At 34.7% G+C, this 21,473-nt stretch overlaps 1 protein-coding gene across 1 annotated transcript in view; it reads right to left on the bottom strand.

The window, feature by feature from the left end:
• The window catches only part of STAU2 (staufen double-stranded RNA binding protein 2), a 286,094-nt gene that overhangs the window by 142,783 nt on the left and 121,838 nt on the right, over positions 1-21,473 (bottom strand). Inside the window, exon 11 of the mRNA XM_082364073.1 lies at positions 17,536-17,596. Coding sequence (XP_082220199.1) covers positions 17,536-17,596 — 61 coding nt within the window. The remainder of the gene's footprint in view (positions 1-17,535; positions 17,597-21,473) is intronic.

Below are 21,473 nucleotides of genomic sequence, written 5' to 3'. Positions count from 1 at the left end.
AGAGTGAATACATTAAAAAAAATAGTCCAGCTTTTCCTCTAAAATCAGGAACAAGGCAAGAATCCCCATTTCTGACACTTCTATTCTATTCAACAAATACTGGAATTTCTAACCAGAGGAATTAGGCAAGAAAAAGAAATAAAAAGCATGCAAACTGGAAAAGAAGAAGTAAAATTATCTCTATTTGCAGATTATATAATCTTATATATAGAAAACATGAAGATTCCACACAAAAAAATCTGCTGAACTAATAAATGAATTCAGCAAAGTAGCAATACATAAAGTCAACAGACAAAAATCAGTTGTTTTTCTATACACTAACAATAAACAATTTGAAAAGGAAATTACAAAAACAATTACATTTACAATAGCATCAAAAAGAATAAAATATTTAGGAATTTTCTTAACCAAGAAGGTAAAAACTTATACACTGAAAATTACAAAATACTGCTGAAAGAAATGAAAGAACACACAAATAAATGCAAAGAGATCCTGTGTTCATGGATTGTGAAATGTAATATTATTAAAATGTTCATACTACCAAAACAATCTATTGATTCAATGCCATTCCTATCTAAATCCCAGTGGCATTTTTTTACAGAAATTTTAAAAAATCCTAAATTTCATATGGAACTACAAAAGACCTTGAATAGCCAAATCAATCTTGAGAAAGAAGAAAAAAGCTGGAGGCATCACACTTACTGATTTCAAAATATATTAGAAAGCTACAGTAATCAAAACACTAGAATACTGGCATAAATACAGACACACAGACCATTGGACAGATTAGAGAGCCTAGAAATAATACACATATATGGTCAACTGATCTTCAACAATGGTGCCAAGACTACCTAATGAGGAAAGAACAGTTTCTTTAACAAATGGGGAAACTGGATGTCCACATGCAAAAGGATGGAATTGGATCCTTATTTTATACCATACACAAAAATAAACTCAAAATGGATTAAAGACTTAAACATAAGACCCAAAACTATAATACTCCTAGAAGAAAACATAGGGGAAAAGTTTTATAACATTTGTCTAGGCAATGATTTCTTAGATGTGATAGCAAAAGCACAGGCCAAAAAATGCAAAAATAGACCAAGTGGGATGATGTCAAACTAAAATGCTTCTGCACAGAGAAGGAAACAATGAACAGTGTGAAAAGGCAATTTATGGAATGACAGAAAATACCTGCAAACCATCTATCTTATAATGAGTTAATATCCAAAATATATAAGGAACTCCTGCAATTTAATAGCAAGAAGACTAATAACCTGGTTAAAAATGTGCAAAGAAAGAACTTGAACAGACACTTCTTCAAAGAAGACATACAAATGGTCAACAGATATGAAAAGATGCCCAATATCACTGATGATTAGAGAAATGCAAACGCAAAACCACAATGAAGTATGACTTCACACCTGGTAGAATGTCCATTATTTTAACAAAAAGGAAATAAGTGTTGACAAAGGTGTGGAGAAACTGGAACCTTTGTGCACTGTTGGTGGGAATATAAAATGGTGTAGCCACTATGGATGGAGCTACCTCAAAAAATTACAAAAAGAACTACCACATGAAACAGCAATCCCACTTGCAGGTATTTATCCAAAAGAACTTGAAAACAAGTTCTCAAAGAGATATTTGCACTCTAGTGTTCACTGCAGCATTATTCACAACAGTCGGGAAGTGGAAATAATCTAAATGCCCATCAGTGGTTGAATGGATAAAGAAAGTGTGGTTTATACACATCACAGAATATTATTCATTCATAAAAAAGAATGAAATCCTATCATATGCAACAACATGAATGAACCCTGAGGAGATGATGCTAAGTGATATAAGCCAGTCACAGAACGACAAAACTACTTGATTTCACATAGATGAGGTATATAAAGTAGTCAAACTCATAGAAACCAGAAGCAGAATGATAGAGGGGAAGTGGAGAGTTGCTGTTCAATGAGTACAGAGTTTCAGTCATGCAAGATGAAAAAGTTCTAGAGATCTGCTGTACAACATTGTGCTTACAGTTAACACTATTGTACTATACACTTAAAAACTGTTAAGAGAAAATGGAATAGATGAACCGGTGTGCACGGCAGAAATAGAGACACAGATGTAGAGAACAAATATATGGACACCAAGGGGGGAAAGTCAGGGGTGGGGGAATGGCGGTGGTGGGATGAATAGGGAGATTGGGATTGACATATACTAATATGTATAAAATAGATAACTAATAAAAACCTGCTGTATAAAAAAATAAATAAAATTCAAAAATTCAAAAAAATAAATAAAATAAAATTATGGATAGTAAATATCTTATATATCAACAATGAACAAGTGTAATTTGAAATTAAAAACACAATACCATTTATATTAGCACCTCCCAAAAATGTGATACTTAGGTATAAATCTAACAAAATATATACAGATCTGTATGAAGAAAACTACAAAACTCTGATGAACAAAATCAAGAAAAACTAAATAAATGAAGAGATATTCCATGTTCATGGATAAAAAGACTCAATATTGTCAAGATGTCAGTTCCTCCTAAATTGACCTATAGATTCAATGCAATCCCAATCAAAATCCCAGCAAGTTATTTTATGGATATCAACAACCTGATTCTAAAGTTGATATGGAGAGGCAAAAATCCTGTAATAGCCAAGCCTGTACTGAAGGTGAAGAACAAATCTGAAGGATTGATGCTACCCGACTTCAAGACTTACTACAAAGCTATAGTAATCAAGATAATGCAGTACGGGTGAAAGAATAGACAAACAGATCAGTGGAACAGAAGAGAGAGCCCAGAAATGGACCCCCATAAATACAGTCAATTGATCTTTGACAAAGGAGCAAAGGCAATACAATGCAGCAAAGACAGTCTCTTCAACAAACGATGCTGGAATAACTGGACATCCACATGTAAAAAAATTAATCTAGACACAGACCTTACATCCTTCACAAAACTCATAGTAATATATGTAAAATGCAAAACTATAAAACTCCTAGAAGATAACATAGGACAAAATTTAGATGACCTTGGGTATGGTAATGACTTTTCAGATATAACACCAAAGACAAGATCCATGAAAAAAATAATTGATAAGCTGGACTTCGTTAAAATTAAAAACTTCTGCTCTACAAAAGATATTATCAAGAGAATTAGAAGTCACAGACTGGGAGAAAATATTTGCAAAAGATTCATTTAATAAAGGACTGTTATCCAAAATATTTTACAAGAACTCCTAAAACTCAAAAATAAGATATCAAACAACCCATTTTAAAAATGAGCCAAAAACCTTAACAGACACCTCACCAAAGAAGATACACAGATGGCAAATAACCATATGAAGAGATGCTTCATATCCTATGTCATCAGGGAAATGCAAATAAAAGCAACCAGATATCACTACACACCTATTAGAATGGCCAAAATCTCCAACACTGACATCACCACCAAATGCTGGTCAGGAGTTAAAGCAACTCCAACTCACTGTCGATAGGAATGCACAATGGTACAGCCACTCTGGTAGGTAGTTTGGTGGTTTCTTACAAAAGTAAACATACTCTTACCAGCAATCATGTTTCCTGGCATCTATTCAAAGAAGTTAAAAACTTATGTCTGCGTAAAAATCTGCACACAGATGTTTGTAACAGCCTTATTCATAATTGCCAAAACTTAGAAGCAACCAAGATGTCCCTCAGTAGGTGAATAAACTGATACACCCAGACAATGAAATATTACTCAGAGCTAAAAAGAAATGAGTTATCAATCATGAAAAGACATGGAGGAACCTTAAATGCTTATCACCATGTGAAAGAAGCCAGTCTTAAAAGGTTACAGATCTGTGATTCCAACTACATGAGATCCTGGAAAAGGTGAAACTATGGAGACAATAAGAAAAACAGTGGTTGTCAGGGTGAAGGGAGGTAGGGAGAGAGAAAAAGACAAAGTACAAAAGATTTTTAGGGCAGTGAAAATATTCTGTATGATATTGTAATGATGGATATATATCATTACACATCTGTCCAAACCTATAAAATGTACCTAAGGTTCACTATGGACTTCAAGTGATCATGATATGTCAATGTAGGTTCATCCTTTGTAAAAAAATAAATAAATAAATGTTCCACCTAGTGAGTTATGTTGATAATGTGAAAGGTTATGCATATATATGGGGACAGGGTTTATATGAGAAATCTCTGTATCTCCCTCTCAATTTTGCTGTAAATCTAGAACTGCTCTTAAAACCTAAAATTTTTTTAGAGTAGCAAAAACAAAAAATGTGTATTAGCACAAAATGTAGCAAAGAAAAGATGACACAGTTCAGTGGTAAATGTGCTCCACTGAAGCCTTAGCTATCAGAGTTCAAGTTGCAGATTGTCTCTTTACCTTGTTTCCTTCAACTGTAAAATGAATTAGACTAGAACCTGAAAATCTCTTTCAGCTCTAAAAGTCTATGAATCATCTTAACACAAACCAGAAAGCTTGGAATAAAACAATACACTTGAATAACATCACCTCAAAAGCCTGTGAGTGTTTTTAAAAATGGACTATTACTAAATTTTTTAAGTCTTAAGAAAAGTCATGTAAAGCAGATGGCTGTTCCGTTGTTAAAACAAACACTGCACATGCTTCCTCAGCCATTTTAGTGTTTTTACATGATCCACCCAAATATCAAACTGGTATCTGAAACAATAGTTTGGACATTTTCCACGTTATGAAACATCCTAAATGGTTTTTTTTTTTAAGATTCTGGTACCTGATATATGAAACATTCTTTCAAGAAAATGCATACTTAATTTTAGTGGAATTTCTTTAAGAAAACATTATTCAAAATTTCCTTAATTATCAGCAAGTGATATATATAGAAATAAATATGTTGTCTAGTGACAAATGCAGACCTCAGAATCAGAAGACACAAGTTCAAGTTTTCACTACCTCTAACTGAGTGTCCTCAGGCAAGTTATAAAATCACCTGAGCCTCAATTTTCCTGTTTGTAAAATAAGAGATTGGATGTTCTCCAACCTTTTCACACTTAGGACTTTTGTCTTCTTTTTGTTCTATGCATACCATGTTTCAAGGATCTATCTTTCAGACAGACTGCATTTCTTTAGTAATAATAAATCATCTTCCTGTTCCTTCTACCAAACACTGCCAATCTGAGATTCAGAACAGTCTGAGATATGAATTCAGACATACATTGTTCTAACCCAAAGCAAAGCAATCTTATAAGAATGAACGCCTTATTTCCATTAGGTTGTTGAAACACCGATAATGACACCTATTATTATATCGAGTGCAGCAACACCAAGCTGAGAACCACAAGTCTAGATGATATCTAAGACCATTAATACAGTGGGAAAAAAGTGAAAACACTTTTTTCCGTTTGTCCAAATATTAAACACTGACAATTTCAGGTACTGCACTATATGGTTTTATTTTTAAATAAAAAACAATAGATTTTTTTTTCAAATTACACTTTTCATTTTTTAAAAGTTCCCCCTCCTTTTCTAATGGGGGGAAGGGGAGTAGTTAACCACGTTTATATTACAGATTGACTAGCTTTTCAAGAAGCAATTTCAACTTTTAAGAACTTCGTTGAAATCACCAATAAAGCACAAAATAGTACAATGCAGTCTATAAATACTTTCTGAATGAATGAATGAATGCTACACTGATCATACACAGACGTTTTAGGGAGACTGTCGCCACTGCCTTTCTGAACCTAACTGCCTTCAACCACACAGTTCCCTGCTGCTTCTTTTAGTGCTTTTAATTGGTGCTTTGACTACCCTTGCTCCTCTCATTTCTCATGTCAAGGAGATTTTTATCTTCTCAATTACTTATAATGCATGTAGTATGTGCAGAAAGATCATAGACCAAGCATATCTTCTTTCACATTTGTTTTAAACAAAGTTTAAGTTTACTCATGTTAAAACAAAATACTCAATGATTAAAACTGCTGCATAAATAGTCAAATGAATAGAAGAGAACAGAAAGTCCAGAATAATACCAAATGCATACAGAATCTTAGTATAACAGTGAAGTCTCAGTGCAATGGGGATTAAAGTTGGATCCAACTTTCAGTATAAATCCCAGAGGGATCAAAGATTTAAGGACAAAAAATAAAACTATAAAAGTTCCAGAAAGTAACTTAAAAGGATTTTATATAATCTCAGAATGGGGAAGGCATTATTAACTATGCTAAGATTACAAATGTTATAAAAGATTATAAAAGAAAGGCCATTCAAATACATGAAAAAGAAAACCAAACTTTAAAAGAAAATTCCAGTGGGATAGGGAGGGTGGGAGGGAGACGCAAGAGGGAGGACATATGGGGATATATGTATATGTATAGCTGATTCACTTTGTTATAAAGCAGAAACTAACACACCCTTGTAAAGCAATTATACTCCAATAAAGATGTTAAAAAAAAATGAAAAATACATAAAAAAAAAGAAAATTCCATCATCAACAAAGAGAACAAGAAAAAATTAGCAAGTCATATTATAAAGGCACACACAAACACACACACACACACACACACACACACACACACACGCTCTTTTCAAGTAAGGGAAAAAAAAGACCAACAATCTAATTTTAAAATGAGCAACAGATATAACTATATCATTGACATAAATAGTGTAGAAGTGAAAAAAAGTATAGAAATGACTCATAAATGTACAAAAAAAATACTCAATCCCACTCACAAAAGGAAAAATGCAAAATAAAGCTACACAGAATACCATAGTTTAGCTATCAGATTGGCAAATGTCCAGAAGTTTGAGAGCACCCTGTTAGTGAAGCTGTGGGGAAACAGGAAATCCCATAAACTGCTAGTAGGAATGTAAACTGGGAAATCTCTATTGAGCATAATCTGGCATCATTTATCAAAAGTATAAGTGCACGTATTCTTTGACTTAGTATTTCCACTTGTAAGAATTTATCCAACAAATACACTAGCACACATTTAAAAGGATGTATGTATGAGGTTTTATGCAGCAGTGTTATTTATAATATAAAAATACAGTAAACAATTCAAATGCCCATCAGTTCAAAACTAGTTAAATAATAAAATCTTACACATTATCAATATGGAAGGATCTTCAGGACATATTGTTGAGTGAAAAGAAAATTATATAACAGTGTGTCTACAATGCTAGAGGATAAAATAATGCATATTTGAATTTGCTTCTATATGTGTAAAAAGATTCTAGAGTAATATTAAAGAAGCTAATCAAAAATTACTTGCTTGGGAGACAGGGTGGAAACTGTGCTAATGGGGACAAAAGCACAGGGAGATTTCTCACCTTTTCTGCATTTAAAATTTTATCCACTCAAAAGACTAAGTAAAAATAGAAGAGTAAAATAAATAAGATTAACGATATAGTGGAATTTGAACTAAAGTCCAACTAAACTCATCATTAAAATGAATTCAGAGGTACAAAAGTGATTTAAAATGTTTCTACTTCTACTAGATACTTTGAAGGGCTCTCCACTCTTCCACTACAGTACTTCCTGTAAATCCGAATGTACACATACCCTGTAATTCATAGATTCCACTCCTAGGTATGTTCCCAGAAACTTACATATGTGCACCAGGAGACATGCTCAAAAATGTTCACAGTAATACTGTTTATAATAACAAAATCCTGAAAATATCCCAAGTGGATTAATAGGAGAATAGATAAATCAATTCTAGAATATGCACACAGTGGATGAAATAACTATATGTTAACAAAATAAATTAATCTTAAATTATAATCTGAAGTGGGAGAAATAAGTTCCAGAAAGTATACAGTATAATGTCATTTTTTCTAAAGTTAAAAAAGCAAAACTAAACAAATACTGTTAAGGACTCATACTTCTTTGATAAAACTATATGAAATAAAGCGTGGGGTGACTATATATAAAATCCAGAGAGTGGTTACCTCAGGTGGGGAGAGGCAAGGTAGGCCAAGGGACAAGAAAGTGGTGAAGGTAACAACATTGGTAACGTTCTGGTCCTCAAATGCAGTAGTGGATTCGTAAGTGTTTATTTTATCATCATGCTTCATAACTTGTATGTGTTAAATTCATTATGTATCAAGTATTACCTATATTTTTTCTTTAAAAATAATACACGTTTAACATTTCTTGGCAAATTATAATACATTATATGGGAGTTATAAACCTCCCTCTTTCTAGACAAGCTGATGAATGAATACTTACAAGAATTACCCTTATTTTATCCTATGTTTATTGTAGAATTTCTTTGATAACAGAGAAAATAATTTAGTAGCTCTTAATACTTCAACTTTCAGTCTCTGGGAGACTTTCATCTGTGTGTCACTGCTCTGCTCTGTTTTGGTTATAAGAATACTAGTTTTACACAACTTTGATCCCTGCAGGGCTCTGAGAATAAGGAGCACATATTTCAGATTTCCGAAACAAATTTCAGAAACTGAAATTTCATTCAAACTTCAGAAAACTACTCATTTTCTCTTCTTAAAAAAAGTCATAAAAGTCTCCCCAAGCAGACTTAGGTATTCAGTAACTACCTCCATAGTGTTTAATATATACCATTTGTTTAAATTCAGCCAGATTGTGCATTTCAGGCCAAAGTTTGTGTATCTGTCAGTGTTTTAAATATACTTCAATATTTTTCTGATTATAAACCTGTGTATGTTTATTATGGAAAAAACATTCTCTTATATTTTTCCATATCTTCTGGTTAAGCTTTAGAAAAAAATGGGCCTAAGCTTTGTATTCTTGTTTCTTCAGAAAGGCAGTGCTAATTCACAATCTTCTCAGCAGTAAGTGAGTACCTGTTTATTCAATGGCTAGAATCATCATTTTAAAATTCTTGTCAATTATATAGATGTGAAATTATATAACATTTATTTCTAATCTGGACTTTCCTGATTGTTGAACAGTTTTCATTATTTAATTTCTGGGTTTTTTAAAATGACTCCCTAAGTCCTTTGGCCATTTTTCTATTGGGAAGTTACTTAACCCGTAGGTGTCCTTTGGGTATATTTAACCTGGTGCTTATATATGCTGCAAGTTATGCTTTCTGTTTGTCATTTGCCTTTTTATTTTCTTATGCTGTTCCCTGAATTCATTTTTAGTTTTTATGTATCTAAATCCAGCTCTTTTTAAGTTATGATTTCATCCTTTGCTCTTATGCTTAAAAACACTCTCATACTGCAATCAATAAATGCATCCTTAAATGGTTCATATGGTTTCATTTTTTAAAAAACATGTATCTGAAATCTTTTTGTATGTAAAAATGTAAGTCAAACAAGTTTTTTAAATCATGAAAATTTTTAAATTCATTCAATCTTTCCCGAGAATATTTCAGAAAGATACACTGTGTTAATCTGATTACAGGGACTTTGCTGGTGGTCCAGTGGTAAAGAATCCGCTATGCAATGCAGGGGACACAGATTCAATCCCTGGTCAGGGAACTAAGATCCCACATGCCACGGGGTAACTAAGCCCGTGCGTCACAACTACTGAGCTCATGTGCTTCAACTAGAGAATCCATGCACTTCAACTAGAGAGTCCGCATGCCGCAAACTACAGAGCCCACGCGCACTGGAGCCCGTGCGCCACAACTAGAGAGAAGCCCAAGTGCCGCAATGAAGAGCTCGTGCGCCACAACGAAAAGATCCCGCATGCCTCAACGAAGATCCCGTGTGCCTGCAACTAAGCCCTGACACAACCTAAATAAATAAATAAATTAAATAAATAAATATTTTTAAAAATCTGATTAAAGACTTTCCTTCTAGTTTCAGATTATTTTTCCTTAAATGAATGGGCCCTTAACTACAAACTCAACTGGTATGCCTAAAACAGAAGCAAGCTTAACACTGTCTCTCATTCCCCTATTGAAATACCAATGGAATAAATCTAAACTAACAAGGTAAAATACCATACTCAGAAAACTATAAGACACTGACGAAAGAAACTGAAGACAACACAGATGGAAAGATATACATGTTCATGGATTGGAAGAATTAATATTGTTAAAATGACCATACTACCCAAGGCAATCTACAAATCCAGTGAAATCCCTATCCAAGTGCCAATGGCATTTTTCACAGAACTAGAACAAATAATTCTAAAATCTGTATGGAAACACAAAAGACCCTGAATAGCTAAAACAGCCTTGACAAAGAAGAACAAAGAACATGCTCCCTAATTTAAAACTATATTACAAAGCTACAGTAATCAAAACAGTAAGGTGGCACTAGCACAAAAGCAGAAACAAAGACCAATGGAACAGAATAGAGAGCTCAGAAATAAACCCACATACTTCTGGTCAATTAATCTATGACAAAGGAGGCAAGAATATACAATGGAGAAAAGAGAGTCTCTTCAATAAGTGGTGCTGGGAAAACTGGACACCTACATGTAAAAGAATGAAATCAGAACATTCTCTAACACCATATACAAAAATAAACTCAAATGAACTAAAGACCTAAATGTAAGAATGGAAACCATAAAACTCCTAGAAGAAAACATAGGTGGAATACTCTTTGACATAAATTGTAGCAACATATTTTTGGATCTGTCTCCTAAAGCAAAGGAAATAAAAGCAAAAATAAACAAATGGGATCTGATTAAACTTAAAAGCTTTTGCACAGTGAAGGAGACCATTGACAAAATGAAAATACAACCTATGGAATGGGAGAAAATATTTGAAAATGATATGACGGATAAGAGGTTAGTATCCAAAATATATAAACAGCTCATACAACTCAACATCAAAAAACAAACCCCATTAAAAAATGGGCAGAAGACCTGAATAGCCATTTTTCCAAAGAAGACATACAGATGGCCAACAGCCACATGAAAAGATGCTCAACATTGCTAATCATCAGAAAAATGCAAATTAAAAACACAATGAGATATCACCTCACACCTGTCAGAATGACTATCATCAAAAAGACCACAAATAACAAATGTTGCTGAGGGTGTGGAGAAAAGGGAACCCTCCTGCACTGATGGTGGGAATGTAAATTGTTGCAGCCACTATGGAAAACAGTATGGAGGTTTCTCAAAAAAACTAAAAATAGAGCTACCATATGATCCAGGAATTTCACTCCTGGGTATTTATCTGAAAAAAGTGAAAATACTAATTTGAAAAGATACATGCACCCTAATGTTCACAGCAGCACTGTTTATAACTGTCAAGATATGGAAGCAATCTAAGTGTCCATTAATAGATGAATGGATAAAGAAGATGTGGTATATACGTACAATGGAACACTACTCAGCTATAAAAAAAGAGTACAATTTTGCCATCTGCAACAACGTGGATGGACTTGGAGGGTATTATGCTAAGTGAAATGAGTCAGAGAGAGAAACACAAATACTGTACGATATCACTTACATGTGGAATCTATAAAAATAAAACGAACTAGTGAATACAGCAAAAAGAAACAGACTCACAGATGTAGAGAACAAACTAGTGCTTACCAATGGGGAGAGGAAGAAGGGGAGAGGCAAGATAAGGGTAGGGGATTGAGAGGTAAAAACTACTATGTATAATAAATAAATAAGCTACAAGGATATACTGTACAACACAGAATACAGCCAATATTTTATAATAACTATAAATGGAATATAACCTTTAAAAATTGTGAATCACCTGTACACCTGAAACTTATATAATATTGTACATCAACTATACCTCAATTTTTAAAAAAGACAACAAAAAACAAGTGTTGGCAAGGATGTGGAGAAAAGAGAACTCTTATGCACTGCTGGTGGGAATATAAATTGGTGCAGCCACTATGGAAAACAGTATGGAGATTCCTCAAAAAATTACAAATAGAACTATGATGCAGCAATTCCACTCCTCGGTATTTATCTGAAGAAAATGAAAACACTAATTAGAAAAAAAGTATGTTCACATATGTCTTACAGTTTTCCGAGTACAGGTCTTTTACCTCCTTGGTTAGATTTATTCCTAGGTATTTTATTTTCTTTGATGCAACTGTAAATGGGATTGTTTTTTCAATTTCTTTTTGTGACAGTTCATTGTTAGTGTACAGAAAAGCAACAGAATTTTGTACCCTGAAGACAATTTAACCTGGCACAGCTAGCACCTAACTGTAAGTAGACAAAAAAAGTTAAAGTATATGTGCATTTAATTTTTGAAGTGGAAGGTATTTTTTAAAATATTACAGTCATAAGAAACTGCTAACAGTTACAACTAAAAAACAGTTTAAATGGTTTTGCAAGTGACTGTGATTGCAGAGCCTGGTTCCTGACTTGATTGCCTGCAGATTTAAAACGTGGACCTAATTTTTGCATGCTTCCCAGGCTTTCTTCATTGTACTGAATTGCACTGAATCCGTAGATTGCCTTGTACATACAATGGAATATTACTCAGCCCTAAAAAACAATGAAATCTTCCCAATTTCAACAACATGGACAAACCTAGAGGGTATTATGCTAAGTGAAACAAACCAGACAGAGAACGACAAATACTGTATGACTTCACTTATATGTGGAAGTTAAAAACAAAACAAATGAACAAACATAACAAAACAAAAGAGTTATAGATACAGAGAACCAACAGGTAGTTGTTAGAGGGGGTTGGGGAAGGAAAGAAATAAATGAGGGAGATTAGGATGGTAAAGACTTCCAGTTGTAAAATAAATGTGTCATGGGTATGAAATGTACAGTGTGGGGAATATAATCAATAACTATGTAATATCCCTGTATGGTGAAATCATAACTAGACTTACTGTGGTGCTCATTTTGAAATTTATAGAAATATTTAATGACTATGTTGTGTAACAGGAACTAACATAGTGTTGTAGGTCAATTATACTTCAAAAACAAACAAACTCATAGAAAAAGAGATCAGATATGTGGCTACTAGAGGTGGGAGGTGAGGAAGGGGGAACTGGGTGAAGGCAGTCAAAAGGTACAAACTTCCAGTTATAAGTACTAGGGATGTAATGTGCAACATGATACATAGAATTAACACTGCTGGATGTTACAGACGAAAGTTGATGAGAGAGCAAATATTAGGATTTCTCATCATAAGGAAAAATATTTTTTTCTACTTCTTTAATTTTGTATGAGACGATAGATGTTCACTAAAATTATTGTGATAATCATTTCATGATGTAAGTCAAATCATTATGCCTGTACATCTTAAACTTATACAGTGCTATATGTCAATTATATCTCAATGAAACTGGAAGAAGAAAAAATAAAATAGACTGCTACAAGTCAGCTACACTCTTAGATTTCCAACAGAGTATTTATATGTCTAAATAAATAATTAAGTTGAATCATTTGGCTCTGTATTTAAATCCTATTGGCTCCAACTAATTTAACTGTCTCATTACGAAGTGGCTTCTGTTATGGGAGCCCCAAAAGGGAACTGTTCAGGGAATTCTCCCAAAACACTTAAAGAATCTATTAATCTATTAACTTAAAAGTACAGACTTCACCCACCCGCCCCCCTCCAAAATGTACAGGTTCTAAATACAGCACACAGCACAGGGGAAACAAGCATGCAGTCTCTCTAATGTCATGTCACTGGGATGGTTTATCCTCCTGGTTTCAGGATGTACAGAGTTTAATAGTACATGGATATAACACAAAAGTGACAAAAATTTTGATAAGTCAACTTCAATACTGAAAAGGTTAATAAGAATTCTTTCCCATCCCAAAAGTATTTGTCTTGGGTCATCTCTAATGAACCTTCGAAGAGCCAGCGTATTTCACAGGGGCTAAATAAAACTTTTTAAAAGGTTAACGGAAAAATATTTATGTGAAAAATGCCTCCGAACAATCTTTTAGTGGGTGGATTCGGCACATACCAGTGAATGCCTTTGAGCTTCGTCCAATTTCGAATTAAGCTAGAGTTTACCTTTAAGAAACAATGAACCTGCTTTTAAGTAAAACCCTGTGTTAATAAGAAACATGGAATGTGAATACAAAAAAAAAAAAAGATTTTATCAACTGAACTGTATCTAAAAATTTTACAAAGTTTTCCATGAGCCGTCAGTAAGTCTTTAAAATGCATGATCTTTTAAAAAACTTGTTAATCATTCATCTGTAAAAATCTAGCTTCTTATGTGTGTGCCAAGCATAAAATTGCCCCATGCTAAATTTAACACAAACCTCACATTACAGAGTTATGTGTTCTTGCACTTCAACATGACTATGACAGTGATTCACAGGGTGAAAATACACTGAGAATAGTCTACATTCTGCAATTCAGTGCAATGAAGAAAGGCTTATGAAGCATGCAAAAATTAGGTCCATGTTTTAAATCTGCAGGCAATCAAGCCAGGAACCAGGCTCTGAAATCACAATCACTTGCAAAACCATTTAAACTATTTTTTTGTTGTAACTGTTAGCAGTTTCTTATGACTGTAATCTTTTAAAAAATATCTTCCACTTCAAAAATTAAATGCACATGTACATTAACTTTTTTTGTCTACTTACAGTTAGGTGCTAGCTGTGCCAGGTTAAAATTGTCTTCTTTCCCCTTTCCAATTCTGTATTCTCTTCTTTTAATTTTTTTTTGAAGATTTAAATTTTTTTTATTTTTGGCTGTGTTGGGTCTTCATTGCTGCACACGGGCTTTCTCTAGTTGTGGTGAGCGGGGGCTACTCTTCGTTGCAGTGCGTGGGCTACGCATTGCGGTGTCTTCTCTTGTTGCAGAGCACGGGCTCTAGGCACGTGGGCTTCAGTAGTTGCAGCACGTGGACTCAGTAGTTGTGGCACGCGGGCTCAGCAGTTGTGGCTCGTGGGCTTAGTTGCTCTGCGGCACGTGGGATCTTCCCGGACCAGGGATCGAACCCGTGTCCCCTGCACTGGCAGGTGGATTCTTATCCACTGTGCCACCAGGGAAGGCCTCTTCTTTTAATTTTTGTACACTGTGGTTCCAAGTTAATTTCATAATATTTATCCAAATAATTGTTGGCTAAAAATTTGTTCTTTTTAACTACAATTTGTGAAGTAACGTAAAGTTTAATCAAAAAAAAAGAAAAATGAAGAGAGTCACTTTATGATGACATTCTGTTTTCTACAAAGTAATATGTTACCTTCTCACATGTTATTCAAGGATGGTTAATCATTTTACAAATGCTAGAAAATTAAAGATACTCAACACTATAAGTTGATATGTGTAACTCTTAACAGAGCACATTGAAAAATAAGATGTAAACTGAGTTGCTCAAGGTCAGACAATATGGCAGTGAGGCAGGCAGCTGTGGCAACCTCTCAAATTCCTGTCTTCCCACATGTGCCGTACTGAGACCCCTGCTCTATCCCCTGCCCGCAAAACACTAACACAGGTAATGTCCACAGGACAGGAACCACCTAGGGCAGAATTTCAAACTTAAGGAATTGATTAAGTAGAAGAGAATTTAACCTAAACATTATCATAATATATGAATTCAAATTATTTTTTAGGTAATGGAGTCATCGTAGCAACCAACTTTTGCTTAACGTTGTATTTAAGTAGCTACGAGCTGGTTCCAGAGGACCTGGGGGCTCCACTAGAGAGAATTAGCTCTGGGGAAGAGAAACAGTTAATTTTCAGAGCTGGGCTGCCCTCAATGTCTGCGGTCACCTGCAGGCCACTCACAGAAGAACCTTGTATCAGCTTTCTCACCTCCTCACACTGGGAAGGGGTGACGGATCATCCTTCTTTGAAAGTCTCAATTTGAACTACTCTACTGTAGACCAGAGGAAGTCCGAAAGTGTTAACAGTTTGGTTAAATTTTGAGGGAGCTTCAAATAGCTTTATCACTTCTAACATTACGTTTAAAGCAAATCTTTTATGCATTCATTTCTCATCACTGAAACTCACTGGCCTCTTTGTGATATTTCTTCCCCTACTTGCAAAGGAGCTCCAAATCCCTTAGCAAATTATGAAAAAAATCAACAGACATAAAGATGAGGGTCAAAATATCACTGTTTAATGATGGGAGTTTGCAGGCTATCTACAATGTGCTTTCATGTTAAAACTATCAAGTTAACAACTATCTGACTTCCATATTCAAATACATAATGTTTATGTTCTTTGAGAAAATATCTAATGCCAAAAGTAACTATTCAAATATAAAAACCATATATATTCTTTGGTTCACATGTACATGCAAAAACTCTGACAGATAAAAAGTATAAGAATGGAATTTTTGGCGAGCTTACACAGAATTATAGAATTTTTATTAAAAAAACGAGAAGGCATGGAAGGAAATTAACATTCATTATGTGCTTACTAAGAAAGAGACACTGTGCTAAGTACTTTACATAAAACTGAAATCAACTGAATGTTTCTTATATTCCTTGACCAAGTAATTATAATCGTATATATTCAAACATCAAAGGAATTAAAAACAAACTCTCTGAGAATCCTGAACTGATTCCATTTTTTCTTTGGGCAATGTGCTAAGCCTATCACATTCATCATCCTTACATACAGAGACAAAAGGCCCAGAGTCCTATTACATTATTTAAATTATTCCCAGAAAGTAACTCATGAATACTATTACCTCACTGAAATAGTCTTTCCAAGAGGCTAGTTTTGATGATCCAAGAATTCAATTCTCATAAGCATGCTTTGATACGAGTTTGTTACAAATTTCATTATACATCAAGAGATGAGTTGCTAACATGAAAGAATACTCTTCATTATGACAATTTACATATTTAAGCTACTTCAGCTTCTGAAGGTTATGAAGAAGAGAGCTAGGGTTAGAAATGAGAGAGATCTGACTTCACTGGGGACTTCACTTCGACAGGGTCTTCACTGGCTGGCTGTGCTGTTTTACTGATTTACAGTAAAATAGTCACTTCAGTGACAACAGATGCTTTTTGGGAAAGGTGGGGAGGAAATTAAGCAAAATATCTATGCTTCCAATGCATAACATCTTGATCATGTACCTTTGAAAAAAGAAATAACCTGAAGTGGATTTTTAAATGTCTGATATACCATATTTGGAATAAAATTGTGAGTAATTTTATTCTTACATTTCTGATATTTCAATTAGTGACTTTAATGAAATATCAAAAATTCTAATGACTCAGCACAACCTGAAAAATGTGGGTATTACAATGTTAAATGAAACCCAGTACAAACTTTCGTCTATATTATAATTATGTAAAAGTGTGTGTGTGTGTGTGTGTGTGTACCTAAAAAGTAGAACTGTGAAAACAGTTGATGTTGGGTTATAATGGGCTGATAGATAATTGTTTTTCTTTCTTGATTCTTTCCTATTGTAATAATGTCACAACAAAAACAACTTAAAAAAAAAGAACATCACTGCTTTATGGATAAAATAGTACTCTGTCTGCAATGACTTAACCATGTTAAAGATATGAGTACCGGTGTCTTCTGTCAGTTCCAGGAAAGCAAACACCACAACTTCCGTGCATCCCTCAGAACACTTAACGTCGCATCTCAGGTCCAAACAGACCCAGTAAATACCCAATGAGGGACAAGTCACTGAACCACTGATGAACATCAAGTGTAGTTAATATAAAAATAGAAACTTACTGTTATTTGTTGGTTCAGGAAACCCAGCCTTTGGACCACTCCATCCTTTGTTTTCCCCTGTCTGAAAAATTAAACCAATTGTTTAAGTCCAGGGAAAGAGACTTAAATTCAAAAAGAAAAAAGTTGACTAATCAATTAAGCAAGGGCAAAGGTTATTCTGCTCATTCTCTCCACCTCTGACCCCAGAACCGTGGACACAAGAATAACTAACATGAACAGTACCATCTATCCCTTTTCTACATTCGAATCTGTTTCTTATGTCTCCTGCTTTTACCTGTTTATTTAAATTTATAATTTGTCATCAATAAAGCCCCATATTTAGTATATGTATTATATTTATACAACATGGGCTCTACCAAGGTGGTGAAGAAGTAAATAACTCTTTTTCAAACAGTAGACAATAATCATCACAAGTGCTAAAGTGACTAAAAGGGCTTCTTTATCACTTCTGAAGTCAAATTAACAACAGAAATATTACTATGTCTGTTCTGGAAAAGTCCTGACAAGGGTCACTGAATATTGCTAATGACATGTGCAAAAAAATTGAAAACTAAACCCTAACTTTAAGTGAAATCTGGAATATCCTGGCTTTTCCCAGATGATTTGGTCAATGTCTAGTGTAAAATACATTCTGAGCTCAGATATTTTGAAGTAGTAAGTATTTTAATCACATTATAAGTGACTTTAACTGGTTACATTCTCTTTTTGTGGAGCTGGTGTTATTAAGTACTCCAGGAGGGGAAAAGGCCTAGTTCCTATTATAAGCAGTATTTATGTTATCAGATGTCAAAGATCAAATGGACAAATTAAATCCATATATAAACACAAACTACATTTCCAGCAAATAGTGTACAACTGTGAAAGGACGGAGGAGAAAACGTGCGTAAATGCAGATACACATGGATGGGAAGGCCTGAGGAGACTCCCACTCACAAGTTCTCTGTGAAGCACAAAACAGGATGAGAGGAGAGCTGACGGAGGGGGTTATAAATCCGAGGAAAGTGTACATAGCAAGGAATAAGTCACTTCAGGGAAAGAAAGACCTGGCTGATAAGAAGAATACAGATTCTCAGGCACTTGAGTGCTCAGTTGAAGTTGGTAATAATACATTTAGCGCTTCATTCCTCCTTTTCTCTCCTTCTACTATTAACCAAAGTTATTTAAATATTAGATTTTATTCCCTAAGCCTAATTTTTCACCTTCAACTGACTCCCAAGCCTGCTGCTCTATGATTTCTACCCCAACACTCTAATGAAACTGCTTTTGTAAGGCTTCTGCTTAAACATGACACAGTGACCACAAACAGTAATCTCTTCTCTCTCCCCAAACAACTCTAAATTGATAATCCAATAATCCATAAACTCTCTCTCTTTCCCTCTGCCCCTACCCTCCCCAGAATATGAAAGGAATCAACAGCAGAAAAGGTAAGTCAAAGTTGGTAACCTGGAAAGTAGATTAGTTGTAACTAACTTAGCAGATGTGAGCTGGCTGAAACCTCACCTGCAGAGCAAGAAGCCAGCAAAGAGCTAACAAAGAGTAAATCAATTTGTGCTCCAGGACCCCAGAAAGCCTCGGGAATCAGAAGCACACCTGGTACTTCTAAGGATGAATCCTGGAAGAGCATGAAAACAGAAAGATTGTTTGGAAGTCTTTCAAAATGCTATGAGAGGGCTTCCCTGGTGGCGCAGTGGTTGAGAATCTGCCTGCCAATGCAGGGGATGCGGGTTCGAGCCCTGGTCTGGGAAGATCTCACATGCCGCGGAGCAACTGGGCCCGTGAGTCACAATTACTGAGCCTGCGTGTCTGGAGCCTGTGCTCCACAACAAGAGAGGCCGCAACAGTGAGGGGCCTGCGCACTGCGATGAAGAGTGGCCCCCGCTTGCCGCAACTAGAGAAAGCCCTTGCATAGAAACGAAGACCCAACACAGCCAAAAATAAATAAATAAATAAATTTCAAGATGGTCCACATCAAAAAAAATTTTTAAAAATTAAAAATGCTATAAGACTTCCAGGTTACCTCTTTGACCCCAAGGAGACAGGATTTCCTAAAAGCTTTCCTCTTCAGAAAGCTTAAAACAGAGAGACTCTGGACACCAGGTACAGCTGAGGATGGGATGGATCTATATGCCCCACTGCAAATAAAGAGATGGAGTCCAAAGCTACATCCTTACATTCTGGAAGATAAGGTTCCCCAGTTCCCTTCCTCACTGGGCCTCAGAAGACAACACCCAGCCTACCAATCCACAAGGATGGTGAGGACAACACAGGGAACAGAATAAAACTTCAAAAAAAAAAGGTTTAAAAAAAAAGTTCTTAGAGAGAAAGAAAGAGAGAGAAATATTACACCCATTAAACAAGAACAGGAGGTTATAAAGAGGAATATTCTGAGAATGAGAAACAGCTCTGGGAAATAAAAAATACAACAGCTGAAGCAAAATATTTCAAAGAAGGACTGGAAGACAAAATTGAAGAAATCTCCTAGAAAACAGAACATAAAGAAAAAGAGATAGAAATAGAAAATAAAGAAAGAAAGAATCAGAAGATCATCCATTAAACTAACAGGTAACCTAGAAAGAAAAAATAGCAAAAATGGAAGAAAAGAAATTATCAAAGAAAAAATATAAGAAGTTTCCCACTTTTAAAGTATATGAATTTCTGGACTGAAACCCAAACACCTAACACAATTTATAAAAGAATATACAAATCAAGTCAATCACCCATGAATTTTCCAAACTCCCGAGAAAAGAAATTAGAAAAGCATCAAGAGGGAGACGAAACATAAAGGTTTCATAACAGGCTGAAGAATCAGAAGGCTTTGGAGTTTCAACAGTAATGCTGAGAGGTAGAAAACATTGGTGCAATGCCTTCAAAACTCTGTGAAAAAAGTATTTCTAATTTAGAATTATGTCTCAGAAAAACTATCAACTGTGTGGGAAACATAAAGATGTATCAGACCTATAAGATCTCAAAAAAATTTACTCCCCATGTATCCTCTATCAGGAAGCTACTAGAGCATGTACTCCATCAACACGAGGAAATAAATGAAGAATAAGGGAAACTGTCCAAAAAACAGGCAACTCAACAAGGGAGAGAGGCAAAAGCAACTTTCAGTGAAATGGTGAAGAAAAGAACGAAAATAGTGGGTCTTTAGCAGATCCATCAAACAAACAATCCAAAGTAGAAGAGGAGGATAAAGAGCTCCAAGAAAGAAAAACCAAGAAACTAAAAAAGTACATGATGTGTTTACTTGGCAGAGAGTTTGGGGTTAAATTAGAGAGACATAGAAAAGTATACATGTGGAGTATGAATAAGAGAACTAAATCTTCATTTTCCATAGCAGGAACTCAGATAATAACCTAAAAAGAAAAAAAAAAAAAAAAAAAAAACACCAAGAAATCTCAGTATAAGCTACTGACAGTAGAAAATAACAGAGCAACTAAAACGGGTAGTGAGTGGTTGCCTTTGGAAAAAGGGAAACAGAAATGGTCAGTTGCAGTGCAGGATAGCATCGTTTTTTATTATAAAACTTGAGTCTTTATACCATTAATCTTGAATAAATCTTGACTTCTTATACATATATGAGTACTACTTATATTACTTTGATCAATATATAATAAACAAATATAAAAAAGAATGAAGCACATGCCAGTTATATCTTGATGTAAAACAAATTCCAAGTTATAAGTTAAACCCCAACATGTAAGTGAAAAAACAATCAAGATGCAAGATCAGTATATTTTTTTAAAGGTAGAGAGAGTGTTTCACTCTTCCTTAGAATGTAGAAATGTAACAATGAGAAAGAGCCAGACAATGTAAAAAATCATAACTTTTCTTGAACCCATCAGAGATCTGAGATTGTAAAGCAAACAAATGACATGAATTCTAGAGAGTGACAAACCCCTCTGAGGAGAGGCTGGGCTCACAAAATATTTCAACAT

The sequence above is a fragment of the Balaenoptera borealis genome (assembly GCF_965194805.1).
Source record: "Balaenoptera borealis genome assembly, chromosome: 17".
Lineage (NCBI taxonomy): Eukaryota > Metazoa > Chordata > Mammalia > Artiodactyla > Balaenopteridae > Balaenoptera > Balaenoptera borealis.
Note: the sequence above shows the minus strand (reverse complement) of the source record. Positions and strands in the feature narration are given on the sequence as shown.